Raw genomic sequence first — 16,065 nt, forward strand, 5'->3', positions numbered from 1 at the left:
TGCAGCAGGTGGCAAAACCACTGAGCTAAATCCCTGGCCCTCATTCTGCATTTTTAAAAACTGAAATACTGAACTTCCTTCTCCCAAGCATCTCAAAAATTATTAGTAATTCAGAAAATTTTCTCCTTAATGTCTTATGTCTGTTTTCCCTCTTGTGCTTGCTTTTCTTGAGCCCAGATGTGCTCCTAGACTCTTTTTTTTGTGTGTGTACATTGTCAAAACCTAATTCTTCCCTACTGTCAATGTTAAGAACACTTCCATTTGGGAAAGTTTACTTGGTTTTACACAATAATTATTCTCAACAATCAGCAGTCAGTCCACAAATATCTACGGAGTGCTTTGTGCTCAACTTTGAGGATATAACCAAGTAATTCCCTGCTTCGGAGGTTTGCTTCCTACAGGGGAAATTGATAACACATAAGCCAACAAAAGGATTCAGTTCAGTTCTTGGGGGCATGGGGACAGTAAATACAGTAATATATTAGAAATGGCTCAGGCCAGGCATGGTGGCACACACCTATAATCCTAGCACTCGGGAGGTTGAGGAAGTACATACCTGTAATCCCACCTGCTTGGGAGGCTAAGGCAGAAAGATTCCAAGTACGAGGCCAGTCTGAGCAACTTAGTGAGGTTCTATCTCAAAATGAAAATAAAAGCTTTGAAGCTGTGTCTTATTTCTCTTATGCCTCTGAGAGTTTGAAATTATTCCAGTCTTTCTTGTAGGTTTTGCTCTTGGGGCCTAAAAATGCTTCAGGAGTGGTAGAGCACTTCCCCTGCATGTGTGAGGCCTTGGGTTCAATCCCTAGTACAGAGGAGGGAGAGAGAAAGAGATGGGGGGAGGGGGGGAGGAAAGGAATGAAGGAGAAGAAAGGAAAAGAAGAAAGATGAATGACCAGACATGAGAGTAAAGATGCTCATCTCCTTTCTTTACAGGTTTTTGGTTTGTGGTTTGATTTTAAATCTTGTATTTTTCCTCCTGATTTTTTTTTAACTTTTTTTTTTTTTTTGGTACTGGGGATCGAACTTGGGTCCCTGTGCTTGTGAGGCAGGTGGCGGAATCACTGAGCTAAATCCCCAGCCCCTAACTCTTTCTTGCTGGTGCTTTCTTATTACCCAGCACTTTCCTGCCCATTTTTAAGAATAGATTGTGTGATCTCATTGCACTGCCCTCTTTACGATCTTAAGCTTCCTCTCTGATTTCTGAAAAATTTCTTTGCCATATCCTGTATTGTGAAGGTCATCTTTAGTTATTCTTAAAACCAAAGCTGTTTTTCAAAAATAAACTTTATGTTTTGACATCCTGGGATTTTGGTTTTGTTTTAAAGAGCAGTTATTCTTAAATGCTTGTTTGAGTAGAATATTGTTGGCATGTAAGGTTGCTTTTCTTTTTTTTTTTTTCTTTGTTTTTGTGCTAACGATTGAACCCCGGGCCTTATGCACACATACACCATACTGGGAGCCACACCCACCAAATAATTTTTCTTGTGAGAACTGAACTTTGTGAGATTTATGATTATAGTTAATGAGTAGTAAATAAAGTGCGTGATGATTTTTGCAACAAAATAAAGTTAACAGTCTCCCAGGTTTTAGAGCAGGGAAGCAGTACTCCTTTTAAGTTTACTGTTTAGATTTGAAAATGAATTCTCAATGTTATTTTTCTCTTTCCAGGGATGATTCTGTTCCAGAAGACAACATCTGGAGAGGCATCCTCTCTGTTGTTTTCTTCTTTCTTATCATCAGTGTGTTAGCTTTCCCCAATGGTAAGTGATGTCATGCATTAGTGTATTTCTGCTGTGCATCATGTATTTCTGACTTTTTTGAGATGCAAGTTGTCGAGAAGGTGAAACTAGAAGATGCTATAAAAAATAATCTTCGGTTTTGTGTAGTAGCCAGGGCACAGGCTCTGGAGGATGGCTGCCTATTCTGCACTTCTTTGCCCTGAAATGGAGATGTCAGGAGGTATTGTGAGGGTTAGCTGAACTAGTACATGATAAACACTATGTATTAGTTTGTTGTCCTTTGCTATCACAAAACACCTGAGGATATGTGCTTTATAACAAAAAGAAACCTGTGTCCCTAGTAGTTTTGGAAGCTGAAAGTCCAAACAGCATGGTGCTGTCAAGGGCACCTTTGGCTTCACATCATGGATGGTGGCACTGTGTGATGGGTGGCGTCATGGTGAGGATGCAGGCCAGTGGGAGAGATCACATGGTGGGACAGGAAGCCAGAGACGGGATGGGCCAGATTGGTTCTTCTGTAATAATCCTGTGGTGAGAACAAACCAGGCTCCCAAAAGAAGTATACTGATTGTTGTTGAGGGCATTGCACACAGTGACCTCCCCCAAGGCCTCACTTCTTAATGGTTCTACCACCTCCTCATGTCACCACACTGGGGACCAAGCTCCCAGTGCCTGAGCCCTTGGAGAACCAGTCACAACCAAAGTGTAGCTTGCTGTGAACAATGACTGACCGACTAAGCTCACAACAGATGTCACCTGTTCTTTTTGTTGCTGTTTTTATTGTCAGTTGAGTTAGACAATGCTCAGTTCATGTTGAGTTGCTCTTTTTAGCTAACAGTGGGGTCGGTGCTGTAATGAGTAATTTGTTGTACCAGATGATCTTTCACCACAATTTACTTTGCTGATTATGCATTTGGGATATTAATTTTTATCATGAGGAAAACATAATTAGTATTGTGAATTTTAACCCCCACCTCTGGTCATGATTACAGAGAGAATGAAGCCAAGCCTTTGTTTAAAAAACAAATTTGATATTCCCTTGTTTCCAGTTGATTCATGCCTTTTCTCTAAGTTGTCACTTATAAATTTGCTTTATTTTTTCTCACTCCCTTTCTATGCCTGCTCTATAGACTATTCTACACTTGCTGTCTGAAGCAATTTCTAAATGCTCACTCCTGTATCTTATATTTTATTTTCTTATACCTCTAATAGTTTTGAGTTATTCTAATTTTTTAATGGATTATGCTCCATGGGCCTGTTTATGCTTAAAGATGTATTTTTTTTCTTATGTCCTATGCTTTCCAGTAGACTGTAATGTGTAATAGAGGAAGCTCATTATGCCTGTCACTGAAGGCCACCTGGAAATGTCTCAGGGCAAGACCTTAAGGTTTCCCAAGATGGTGGCAGGGGAATTTTGTTCTGCAGTTTTGCTTCTTTTATGTAGCACTATGTTTATGAGAACACAGTGGTTTTTGCTTGTAGCATAGTAATTGAGCCAGCCTGAGTTTCTAAAAGAATGAATTGTTCTAGATGGCCAGGTTTTTGGGGAGCTGAGTGTAACTTTCCAGCCACTCAAGCTTTTAAATTTTACTTTTAATGAAAACCTTTCACTGTGTGAAAGTCTGTATCCCTGATGCAGATATGACAGATATGGGCTTGGCTTTTCCATGATGATCGATGTTTCTGGTAATGCACAATTACTGGGATATGGAGACAAGATGTGCATTATTGAGCTTGCTGTAGAATTTACTAAGTATATCCTCACTGTCGAAAGCTTCTCTGCAATTTGCCAGCTTTCTTTTCCCTCCCATATCTAACACACAGTATTTTAGAATTGTGGGTTTCGAAGGAAAGCTTGGGCACTGTGCTGGCCCTCCTCTCCTACAGGGTCACTGTGTTGAAGCATAGCTTCCATGGCCACCTGTGAGGGGCTCCCCCAGCCCTAAGTCTTACACCATTGGCGGTAGTGTAAGAGTACAGGTCCAGGGGAGGAGCTGGTGAATGCCATCTCAGGTCAGAGGCCAGGTCAAGGCTAATGGCCTCCAAAGCCTCAAGGGCAGGTTTATTATTTTATTGTATTTATTTATTTTTTATTACTATGTGTTTGCAGTACATAAAGATTACATTTACCGTGGGGAGTTGGCACGTGTACACACACATCTTAATTCTTTTATGTCCCCTTCCTCTCCCATCCCTCTCTGCTCCTTCCAACTCTTGTTCCCCTTCCCATTTAAAAAAAGGTCTCACTGCTTCCTATTATCTTTTATTTTTCTCTTTACTTGTCTCATGTAAGAGAAACCATGTAATATTTAAACTTACATGTCGATATATTTCATGTAATACTGTGGTCTCAAACATCCATTTACCTACAAATGCCTCAAGTTTATCTCTCTTTATGGCAAAGTGGTACTTCATTGTATATAAATCCTCATTGTCTTCATTCATCTGTTGATGGGCATGTACACGGTTTTCAAGATTTCAGCACTTAAAATTGTGCTGCTATAAAAATGGGTATGCATTTTGTAATATGATGTCTTTAGCTCTTTTGAGAAGCTTCCTAGAGGAGGAGTAGCTAGGTCTAGTGAAATTTCTGGCTTTAGTTTTCTGAGGAATCTCCATACTGATCTCCATAGTGGTTAAACTAGTTTATATTCCCACCAGCAATGTAGCAGGGCTCCTTTTTCTCTTGCAGCCTCGCCAGCACTTGTTACTACTTGGTTTCTTGATGATAGCCATTTTTTTCTAGAATGAGATGCTATCTCAGTGTTGTTTTAATTTACATTTCTCTAATGGCCAATGATACTGCACATTTTTTTGTGTATTTGTTTACTATCTGTGCTTCTTCTGAGAAGTGTCTATTCATTTCAGTTGCCCATGTTTTTACTGGTATTTTATTTTGGGGAGTCTAATATTTTTTACTTCGTTGTCTAGTCTAGATGTTCATCCTCTGTCCAGTGAATAGCTGGCAAAGTTTTTTTCCCATTCTGTGGGTTATCTCTTCACTCTGTTTCCTTTGGTGTGTGGGTACTTTTTAATTTGATACAATGCCATTTGTTGGTTCTCTTATAGTATTTCTTGTGTCATTGGGGTCCTGTTCAGACAGTTCTTGTCTATGCCTGTGTCTTCAAGAGTTTTACCTATTTTATCTTCCAGCAGATTGTTTCTGTAGGTCTTTGATCCATTTTGATTTTAGTTTGGTACCTGATGAGATATGTGAGTCTAGACTCAGTCTTCTGTATGTGGGTATCCAATGTTCCCAACAGTATTTGTTAAAGAAGCTGTCTTTTCTCCACTGTATGTTTTTAGCCCTTTTGTTGAAGATCAAATAGTTGAATGCACCTGGGGTTGCTTCTGCTTCCTCTGTTTTTTTGCATCAATCCATGTTTCTGTTTTTGTGCCAGTATCATGCTGTTTTTATCACTATAGCTTTGTAATATAACTTCAGATCTGAACTTGTGATGCCTCCCACTTTGCTACTGTTACCCAGAATTGCTTTTGCTCTTCTGGGTCTCTTCTGGTTCCATATGAATTTTTGGATTGTTTTCTCCAGATCTGTGAGGAATGCTTTTGGTATTTTAATTGGAATTGCACCAAATCTATCAGTTTTGGAAGTAGAGCCATTTTGATTATATTGATTCTGCCTATATAGGAACATGGGATAACTTTCCACGTTCTTATGTCTTCTTGTCTCCTTTTTCAGAGTGATGTAATTTTTATTGTAGAAGTCTTTCACTTCTAGACTCAAAAACGTGAGCAGGTTACTATTCAGGTGTTGGTGAGTTCCCTCGGCCAGTCTGCTCTCTGTGTCCTGGGAAGACCTGCTGTTTCTTTCTGCCTGTATCACTTCATTACTGGTTTGCTCCTGTATTCCTACTGTTTTCACGTTTCTTCTGTCACCCAGCCTGTGAGTCTCTTGCTCCCATCAAGCCATCAGAACACAGACCACTCAAAAATGTTCGGGAAACAGATCAGTACGAATCTGGAGGTATCAAGTCTGTTCTTTCGGTCTTTGATTTCCTTGGCTGTGTTATCTGTTGCTTACTTCTCGATGGTTACTTCTTCTGAAGGTTTTTTTTCTTCTTTGTAAATTTGCTCTTTCTGGGTCTGGATCCAGTTTGGAAGTTTATGGATTCTAAATGAAGATTCCCTCAATAGCCCTGATTTTACAGCCATCCCTTCAGTGAAGCTTCAGCAGAAGCTGAGGGGCTTCATTTGCAAATAATTTTTCTCAAGCTATGAAAGGCACTGAAGGTTAGGAGATTAAATCTCTCTGAAGTAACGGTTTGTGTGATTTCTGCTGATTTTTCCTCCATTGCCTGATGAAATTCTCTAATCTTCAAAGCTTTCTTACCCTGTTTAATCTCTCATTGTACTTTAATTTTGATCTTGGGACAATGAAACTGTGCATTTGCCTTATGCTTTTTGTGCTGTGCTTGTCCCAGCCATGTGGGCTCTATGACACATACAAAGAGGGACAAGACAAAGAGGGACAAGGAGGGGCTCACAGAGCTCATCTTGTTCAGCCTGCTCAGTTTACAGATGAGAAAGCTGAAACCCGTGGCTGCCAGTCATCCACTGAGGTCACCTGGCCATTCATGTCAGCCTGGTGTTAGGGCCCTGCTCTGCATTTTCCTTCTTCAGGGTTGCTGTGGTCCTATCTCATTTTGTGTGCACTATGAGATGTTTTACCTCTGTGTCTTCCTATGTAATATGTTTCTCTCTCTGTTTCCTTCCTTTTGGCTGCTGTTGGCTTTGCTTTTTTTCTAGAGTGAGGTCCTACTGACCTGGATCTAGGGTGCTTTGTTTCTTTTTTTGGTACCGGGGATCGAACTCAGGTCCTTGCGCTTACGAGGCAGGCGGCAGAACCACTGAGCTAAACCCCTGGCCCTACCTAGGGTGCTTTGAATGCTGCAGAAGACGGGGACAGCTGGGTCCATGTTCCTCTGTTACTCAGATGTGGTCTGTGATTGGTGGAAGCTAGCAAACCTGATCTATGCTTTCCCACTTTCTGTTTTTTCCCCTCTATTTCTGCCTTATCCTTTCCCTTCTGCCCACTCATCAGTGGGCAAAACATGTCAAAAATAAAGTTTAAAGAGCTATAGAAAAAGGTAAATGGCAATGCACTATCCTATATGGTAGGAGTTGGGACATTATTCAGGTGTCTTAGTCCATTTTGTGTTGCTGTGACCAAACTCCTGAGACTGCATAAGTTATAAAGAAAAGAGATGTGGCAGGGATTTAGCTCAGTGGTTCTGCTGCCTGCCTCGCAAGTGCAAGGTCCTGAGTTCAGTCCCCAGCACGAAAAAACAAAAAAGAGAGAGAGAGAGAGAGCGAGATGGGAGGTTATAGTTCTGGAGGCCAGAAGTCCAAGATGGGGTGGTCACGTCTGTGAGGGCCCGGTGCTGCTGTATGATGTAAAAGTCAGAAGGGCACGTGCAGAGAGCACAGAATGGCAGAGGCGGCCCCACTTTGTTTTGTAACAGTCCACTCTCGAGGTAACCAGTCCAGTCCTGGGAGAGCAAAAGCTCCCTCATTCCTGTGATAAGAAAGCAGTCCCTCGAGAGCTGCCTTAATGACCCAGACACCTCTTTTTTTAGTATTATTTTAATTAGTGTATGTTGTACATAATGATTATGTTGATCGTGTGGAGTTGGTGCATGTACAGAAAACATCTTAATTTTTTTTGTTTGTTTGTTTGGTTTTTTTTTGGTACTGGGGACCAAACTTGGGTCCTTGCGCTTTCGAGGCAGGCAGCAGAACCACTGAGCTAAATCCCGGGCCCATCTTCATTTTTTTGATAGCCCTTTCTCCTCCCCTCCGTGACCCTCCCCCTTACGTAATGTTTTTAATCAGTTTGTCTTGGCAGTACATAACAGTTACATTTGTTGCGGGGAGTTGGTACATGTACATAACACATCTTCATTCTTTTTCTGTCCTCTTCCCTGTACCGCCCCTCCCTCCCCCCCCACCCCCCCCTTGGTCCCCTTCCCTTTTGCAAAAGTTCTATCTCCCTGATTCTTGTTGTCTACCTTTTCTTTTTCTCTTTATTTATACTCTGGATTTCCCATATAAGAGAAGCCACACAGTATTTAAGCTTGTGTGTGTCTGATTCATTTCACTTAACATTCTGGTCTCGAGGTGCCTCCCCAAACATCTCTTATAGCCCTGCCACCACCACAGAGGCAGTCATATTCCAACATCAATTTCAAGGGGACAAACTATTCAAACTTTAGCACCAAGGCAGGGAGGACTTAGAGGGATTTTCTTGATGCCAAACATACATAGCACCTGGCATGATTTGGGAGGCTGAAACAGGAAGATTGCTGTGGGTTTGAGGCCATCCTGGGCTACTATAGTGGACTCAGGGCCAGCCTGAACTACATAGGGAGACCCTGTCTCAACCCCTCACATCCCCCAGAAAAAACAAATGTACATAGCATACAAATTATGTTTACCTTGTTCATTTTCTAAAGATCCACTTAAGATTAGTATTATAGTTTAGATCTAAAATGTCCCCCAAATGTCTCATATTTGGAAGGTAATTGGATGATTATGAGGCACTATACTCATCTGGGGATTTATCTTTTGATGGTTCAGTAGCTAAGTGTGCTGCAGAGCTGAGGCCTGGTTGGCGGTGGGTCACACCGTGTGACCTGGAAGGGTATATTCTTGTTCCCAGCTCTTCCCCTCTCTTCTTCCTGGCTGCCATGAGTTGAGCAGCTTCCTCCACCATGCCCTCCCACCATGCCATTTCTCCCTTGGAGCCAGGAAGCCATGGACTGAACCCATTGCTTCTTTGAGTTGTGAGTGTCCAGTATTTTGTCCCAGAGACAGTAAAATGCCTAATGCAGTTAGTCAGAGTACAAGTTCCTACATAAATGTTATTGACTGTTTTTACATTAGGAATAGCTTTGGGAGGGAGCATGGAGGTGCTGGGTTGCTGGCAGGGCCACTGGGAACAGTGCTCCTGAGCTACGTGGCTGTGTAGCCAGACTTCTGGCCATTCCAAGAGCCATGATGCTGAATGGCCGGTTCTCCAAGTGGAATACACATGCTGCTTCTTGCTCTAGTCTTGTTACCTTATTTCCCTTTCCCTCTACTCTTGGCAAATAGGCTCAAGTTAAGTAATGAAAATGAATGGGGAAAACAGCCCAAAGCCTGCCTTTTCCTTCAGAATGGATGGCATGCCCAGAATGAGTCTGTGTTGGCAACTTCAAAGGCATTTATCCTTGACCTAGTAAAGGCTGCCCTGTGTGTTTGTGTAAAGGCCTAAATTTAATTGTGACCACGTGTCTCTCAGCTCATATGTGTGACTTCACATATGCCGTCTATGTGGTAGTGTTGATCAATTCCCACAGGAGGGGACCCTGTGGTTCTTTTTAGAGTCTAAATAACAAAGAAGGTCCTTGCCTCTCTCTATAGAGTGATAGAACACTCAGGATGCTTTTGGCTCCAAGTAATAGAAAAGCCACGTGAAACTGTCTTCAGCAAACAGAGATGGGGTGGCTCCAAGCCTGGCCATTTCAGCAGCTCAGGGGTATTTAGAGACCCAGCCTCCCCTTCCTTCTCTTCAGCATTCATCAGCAGGTGGTCCTGGCCTGGGCTTCTCTGCTCCAGGGGCCTCGGCCTGGACATACGGTGCTGGGCAATGGGCACTGCAGGGATCACAGGCCTGCACCACCACACCCAGCTTCAGTACTTCTTTAAGATGCCCCGAGCAGAGTGAAATACCTGTATTTCTTGATTTTCCTGCGTTATCATTCTGTGCATCCTCTACCTCTTTTGACTTCTTTGAGCTAAGATCAAGTTAATCATGTTTTCTTGACAGTTGCCAATGATCCAGAAGATCCACCATCTTTTAAAGTAAAAGAAAATAATCCTTCTCCCCCTTCCCATTCTGTTATCTTCTGCTTCCGTACATTGTTCTTTTAAAAGTAATTCTGAGCTGAGTTTGGTGGCACACGCCTGTATCTCAGCACTCTGGGAGCCTGAGGCAGGACGATGGTAAATTTATGCCTAGCCTGGGCAGTGTAGCAAGACCTTGTCTCAAAAAGGAGGAGGAGGACCGGGGATGTAGCTCAGTGCAAAGGTCCTGGGCTCAATCCCCAGTATGGCCGGGGGACAGGGTAATTATGCCTTAGGTTTGAAATTTGCTTGGAGAGAATTTCATTCTAGGTTTTCCTAGGAGAATTTAAACACTAATAATTATCAAGAGAAGCAGCTGCTAAGAGGGATTCTCAGGGGGCCTCTGACCTGAGGAGATGAAATGTGTTGCTGTTAGCCGACTTCTGGGCTTTCTTCAAAGAATTACACTTTCCTAAGGTTCTGTCCCTTCACTAATTACTCAGCTGTGACTGTTTCTGGTGAGTCAAGCGGTGATCTTATTTGACAGTTTCCGAGGTAGTGTTTTAAATGCCAGCTCCCCTCCTGACAAAGACCTTCTGTCTATTTCTTTGGAAATCAAGCTTGCTCTTAATGTCTGATTCAGAATTATGGCTCCTAGATGGAAGAGTTGATAAAGAAAATAAAACATGCTGTTTTTAAATATGCCTCGTAAAACTCCAACCCAGAAGAGAAGCAGCATTGGTTTCTGTGTCGCTGCTCACAGCCTTCCTCATTTCTCCTGCGTAACCAGAAAAGGAGTGCTCTAACCCGAGGTCTACTTTCTCACATGGCTTTGATCCATCCCAAAGCCCAAGGTCCCCATTAGAAGCTCACCAGGAGGGGGTGCCCTCCTGCGAATCTGGAAACCTAAAGGGCAGTCGGGTAGAGGGAGGAAGGGAAGGAGGGAGAGGGGACATGGAAGGTATCAGGGTTCACAGTACAGAAAACTGGCCAGCTTCATCCTTCACTTTTTTCCTTAACCACTACCAACTGTCTTTGGCAAAGATGGTATTTTTAGTGAGTATTTCCATTAGAATTCACTTAAAATACTACATTTAAAAGTTTCAAGGCTATAGCCAGGTGTGGGGTTGCACACTTGTAATCCTAGATACTCAGGAGGCTTAGGCAGGAGGCTTGCTACGAGTTTGGAGTTTGAGTTTGAGGCCAGTCTGGACTACATAGTGAGTTCAAGGTCAGCCTGAGCTACAGTGCATGGCCCTGTCTCATAAAAAATAGAGTAAAACTAGGTCTTCTTTCCAGAAGGCAGAGGACAGTTGTCACAAACCTCGTAACTGAGTGAGGCAGATTTGATGAGTGAAATAAAGCCTGGATCGGGTTTTCTCATTACCTCCTGAAAGGGCCGCCTGTATTCCTTCTCTTGCCTTTTGTAGGCAAAGACCCCAGGGCAGTGGTGGGCTTACACCCCTGGAGGCCCTCCTGCCCTTTCCCTGCTCTTCCCTGCCTCGCTCCCCCAATCCATCCTGATCCCCATTAGGATCCATGTGAGGCCCTCCCCACCCCTGCCCTGCAGTGGCCTCAGCCTTAGCAGCCCTGCTCCTGTCTGACCCTTTGCACTGCTGGCCGGGGAGCCAGTCCAGCTCCAGCCCTGGGCCTCCCCCTCTGCTGCCCCGCCGAGGGACCCAGCTCTGTGGAGGCTGCAGGAGATGCACAGGAGCTCCTACGCGCCCCCCCCCCCCCGCACGCTGACAGCAAAGACCCTGAGCGAGGTGGGGGGACACTGGGAGCTGTGTGACCCTGGGCGGGTGACTCAGGCCTCAGTGTCCCCATCTGCACAGTGGGAGCAACAGCACCGTCCTCACCTGCAAGGGGCCAGGAGGTGACTGGTGAGGGGCGTCTCAGTCCTCAGCCTGGTGTGCACACTCGTGCTCCGGTGACTTCATCACCGCTGCTCTTGACAGTGACTCCATTCTGGCAACTATAAATGTTGATTGGGCCCGGAGTTCTGATGCAAGCCAAATCATAGGTCGTAACATTTTAGAGTTGAACCTAAGAGAAACCATAGAGAAAGCTGTGGTCACATGTGATGTGCAGGAGGTAAATTTAATGGTATTGCAAGCCAGGCAGCCACCATCACACAGAAGCCATTCGTGGCAACGAGTCAACAGCCATCAGCTAACATCAGCAAAGAAGAGCATTCGCAAGAGGAGATTGCATTGAAGACGGCAGTGTCAGCCAGCAGTTCCCCAGCAACTTCTGATGGACCTGTTCATTACCTGGAAACGGACTCTGATTTATGTGCTTCCCTGTAACTTTCCGAGAAGGAAGCAGCTGATTAAAAAGAACTACAAGTGTCCTCCTCCGAGCCCTCCCTGTCAGAGCTTAGAAATGGAAGATTTGGACATGCTTTTGGATAAGTCCCTCTCTGACCACACCTCACCCTTCCCGATATCTGAAATATAGGCCCCAGATGCATTTGGAGAAAGCAGGGACCGGGCTCTCGCTCTGAGCTGTCAGTCACTGGCTCAACTCAGGAACGGAAGAGATGTGGGTAGCTGGCGCCCCTCAGAACTGATTTTCATGAGATAAACTTGATTCATCAAAAGAAAGTAGTTAAAATGGCACATACCTGTAATCTCAGAACTTGGGAGGCTGAGACAGGATATCATGAGTTGGATAGTTGGATGCCGTCCTGGGGTACATAGTGAGTTAAAAGCCAGCCTGAACTATATAGTAAGACCGTCTCAAAAAAAAAAAAAAAAAGAAAAAGAAAAAAAGAGAGAAAGGAAGAAGGAAAAAAAGGAAAGAAAAGAACATGGATAGGTGGCTTACAGAGGTAGGACGGCTTGGTGACCAGGCCGCACTTCCAGGGAGAGGCACTACGCCCAGAACTGGGCTAAGGAGGAAACTCCAGCCAGCATTAGCTACACTGCCTACTATCACTTCTGCAGTGACCTCTTAATGGATGGAACTGTCGCTGCCATGGTTCCCAGGGGATCCCAGGAGGAACACACTGCCCTTCGAGGCGAGCCCGGCATACCTCCTTGGCCTGTCCCAGCTGAGTGCCAATCCACACGGGCACAACCTTAGGCCCAGCCCTTGCTATACAATACCAGGAAGATGCCCCGGTTTCTCCTCTGGGCATATGAGATTCAGGTGCAGGAAGGCTGTTCAGAAAGCCTGGGAGCCCTAGATGGGATCCTTGCCCACCCCGGCAATGCTTTTCTCTATGAGTCGTGACCTGCCGAGTGGTAAATTGATTTAGTACGTCAAGGCTCAGGAAACCAGCTAGCTAGCTTGCTTGCTTCCCCTTCCTCTTCTACCCCGCCTCCTCTCCTTCCATAGAAGAGGAAGTTTTCCTGCATCACTTGTGTCTGGGTAAGCTTTCTCCCCATGACCTGCTTCCGTTGTGGGGAATCTATCTGAACTGGCCGCCGTGTTTGTCTGCCGTGTTCCAGGTGTTTTGTTGCCATGTGTTGGAATCAGAAGCCACTGTGCTGTGCTGCTCACAGGGTTTGTTTTCAGTGTACTCCGCATCTCACTCGTCTCAAGGCACAATGTTTGCTCTCATTCCCTCACGCCATAGCTCCTGGCTTTCCCACTCACTGGCCCCACTCTTCCTGGAGTCTTGCATGGCGCTACATCCGTCAGGGTCTTGCGAAGTTGTCAAGGCTGAACTCAAACCTGTGCTCTTCCTGCCTCTGCCTGCCAGAGGGCTGGAATTACAGGTGTGCGCCTCTGTCCAGCTCCCCCACTCACACACGGACACACAGGCATGCACGACCACACTTGTGCTGTCCTAATCGCTTTGCCTGGCCCTGGGACACATGGGGGATTTCACTTGTGAAGTTACAATATGTATTTTACACGCGCGCACACCCCAAAGAAACAAACGGAACAAAGGTCAGTATGGTGACTACTCACCAACCACTACAACATTGTTTCCATGGCAAGTGATTTTCCCACTTCTGCAGATAAAGTTTAGGACTCTGGGTTGTGGAGACAGTGCCTGTGATGATGCAGTGCCAGTTGTTGCAATGTGGGTAAAGAGTTCAGCCTCCACTTTGACCTCCAAGTGTTGAGTAGCCCACGATGAAACAATGGAGAGCTGTTTCTTATTATCTATATGTGGATGTTCTGTCCTGTCTAGTTTTTTTCTCCCTTTTCAAACCAGTTCATTCTAACTTTGCTTTCTGTCAACAGGTCCATTTACCCGACCTCATCCAGCCATATGGCGAATGGTTTTTGGTGAGTTCTATTAGTAAATGTAAAAAAGTATTCTATTTTTCAAAAATTGTTTTGGAAATTGTAGCAGTTTTACTTATGCTCTGCCATGAACTTTTTTAGCTTTTTACTTTTTGGTGTGCCTAACGTAATTTCCTCTACTAAACTTCTTTAGCGTAAAGTACTGAAGATGGCTTAAATTCCCCTCCACCTGCCCCTCCTGATGTCTCTTCATGTGCTCAGGATTGGCTTTAAGCCGGTATTGCTGGTTGGCATCACGAAGCCTCAGGGGCATCCTGTGAACACATCTGTCTCTCGCCATCCAGGAGGGAACAAAAACCCAGCAACCCCATGTCTTCAACCTTGGGAATGGGAAAGAACTTGAAAATAGGAGGTCTTTTGACAAAGAGCTCTCATTTGAACTAAAGTTTGTTGATAAGCATATACATGCTGGGCGTCTTATTTTTACTTGATTTGGTGGCACTGAAAGTCCAGATCATCTGGGTAGACTTAGAATAAATCTTGCAAACTTTATTTGGCTTTGTCTTGCCTAAATAAGACTAAATGAATTATTTTATGTTTGGAAAATGTAATCTTGTGTGCAAATGTAAAAAAGACTAATGGATATTTTGTCAAAGTTTGCCTGTTTTGCATTCAGCTTCCAGAGGTCATAGGTAACTCAGCTGTTCACTAACAGGCTGTGACAGGCACTGCTCAGGCCCAGAGGCTACCAGGGAGAACCACGCTGACAGGGCCCTGCCCTTCCAGTAAGGGAAGGGAGGCCAGCCACTGAGAACAAACTATGAAGTTGGTAATCAGAAATTATCACTTGTCCCTAAGTGCCAGGAAGTTGGCTAAAACTGGGTGAGGTGACTTTAACTTGTGATGAAGAGAGGCCCAAGGGAATTACGCTTAATCTAAAAACCTGAATGCGAAGAAGGGATTTGGGGGAGGGGACATTCCAGGGGAAGGGAAAGGCTGCTAAAATAGCCACACAGCTAGAAAGAATGTGGCGTGCCCCAGCCAGCATGGCCTGGGAGGGAAGAGGAAGAGGGCAATCCCGGAGCTGGAGAGGGGTGGGAGCACAAGGCTGTGGGCCAGGCTCACCCCGAGTTGGGTGAAAGGACATCCAGGAAGGAGTGACATGGTTCGCTGACATTTTACAAAGCATAGTCCTGGCTGTATCCTGCTTGCCTCTCATGTACTTAGTGCTGCTTGAAGTTGTAAGTTACTTTCAGCTAGTTGGACACATCTTGAGTTTTTTTCCTATTCAGTGGTCATTGTAGGTAATGAGCATTTTTATTTCTCATCTGAGAGCTTTTAATGGGGCTCTTTGATAAACTGATGAGACTGATAGTGAAATGGCACTCAGAGGGCAGGCAGACCAAGGAAGAGAGCAACAATCAGAGAAGTGAAGGGAAAGGCAGGTTTATTCACTAGCTAGGGGCCCCGAGGAAGTCACCTTCCAGAGTCTGAGCCGAGTTTCTAAGTTTGTTCCCATATTTATCTGTTCTTTAGCCAGGGCGGGGGAGTAAGCAGAATTTTACAGAAGCAGAACTTAGCAGAGGGTAGGGAGGTGGAGGTAATGTTGTTTTTACAGTTTATCTTTAAGACATAGGGAAGTTAGGAGCCGGTGATTTAGCTCAGTGGTGCCACTGCCTGCCTCCCAAGCGCAAGGTCCTGAGTTTGATCCCTGGCAACAACAACAACAAAAAGACATAGGGAAATAGGCAGCTGTGTTTCCACAGTTCATCTTCTGGGCACAGCAATCTTCATGGGTTTAGCAGGAGGGGCAAGCCTTACACTGTCAGCCTTGAGGCCATCAGTCTCTGCTCTGGCTTCTGTTTTTCCCATTTCAATAGAGCCTTCCCCAGCACACACACATACACTCCATCCACATCTACATAATTCTGCATATAGCTGCCAAGGCTTCACAGCCTCACAACCCAACCCAGAACTCTAGTTTTTAAAACCTCTGCATCCTGGCACACCTGTAATCCCTGCATTCTGAGAGGATGAGGCAGGAGGAGCACAAGTTTAAGCCAAGCCTGAGCAATTTAGCAAGACTTTGTCTCAAAATTAAAAATAAAAAAGGGCTGGGGCTATAACTCAGGGTAAAGGCTCTGGGTTCAATCCCCAGTACCACAAACAAACACCACCTTTACCACAGGCAATTTCTTTCTGTCTTGCAAGAATAATTCCAACGGGATCCTAATTTGAAAAAGGAGTAGTTTCACTTAAGGTGAAAATGTATAAGGAC

At 44.6% G+C, this 16,065-nt stretch overlaps 1 protein-coding gene across 1 annotated transcript in view; it reads left to right on the forward strand.

Annotated features, from left to right (window-relative positions):
* Window positions 1-16,065, forward strand: part of Ptdss1 (phosphatidylserine synthase 1) — a 62,303-nt gene that overhangs the window by 12,043 nt on the left and 34,195 nt on the right. The window contains exons 2-3 of the mRNA XM_004850143.4: window positions 1,669-1,760; window positions 13,785-13,829. Of these exons, the coding sequence (XP_004850200.1) occupies window positions 1,669-1,760; window positions 13,785-13,829 (137 nt within the window). The remainder of the gene's footprint in view (window positions 1-1,668; window positions 1,761-13,784; window positions 13,830-16,065) is intronic.

Source organism: Heterocephalus glaber, unplaced genomic scaffold, assembly GCF_053883595.1.
Source record: "Heterocephalus glaber isolate CG9 unplaced genomic scaffold, H.glaber_assembly_v1.0 deba00001555, whole genome shotgun sequence".
NCBI classification, from domain to species: domain Eukaryota; kingdom Metazoa; phylum Chordata; class Mammalia; order Rodentia; family Bathyergidae; genus Heterocephalus; species Heterocephalus glaber.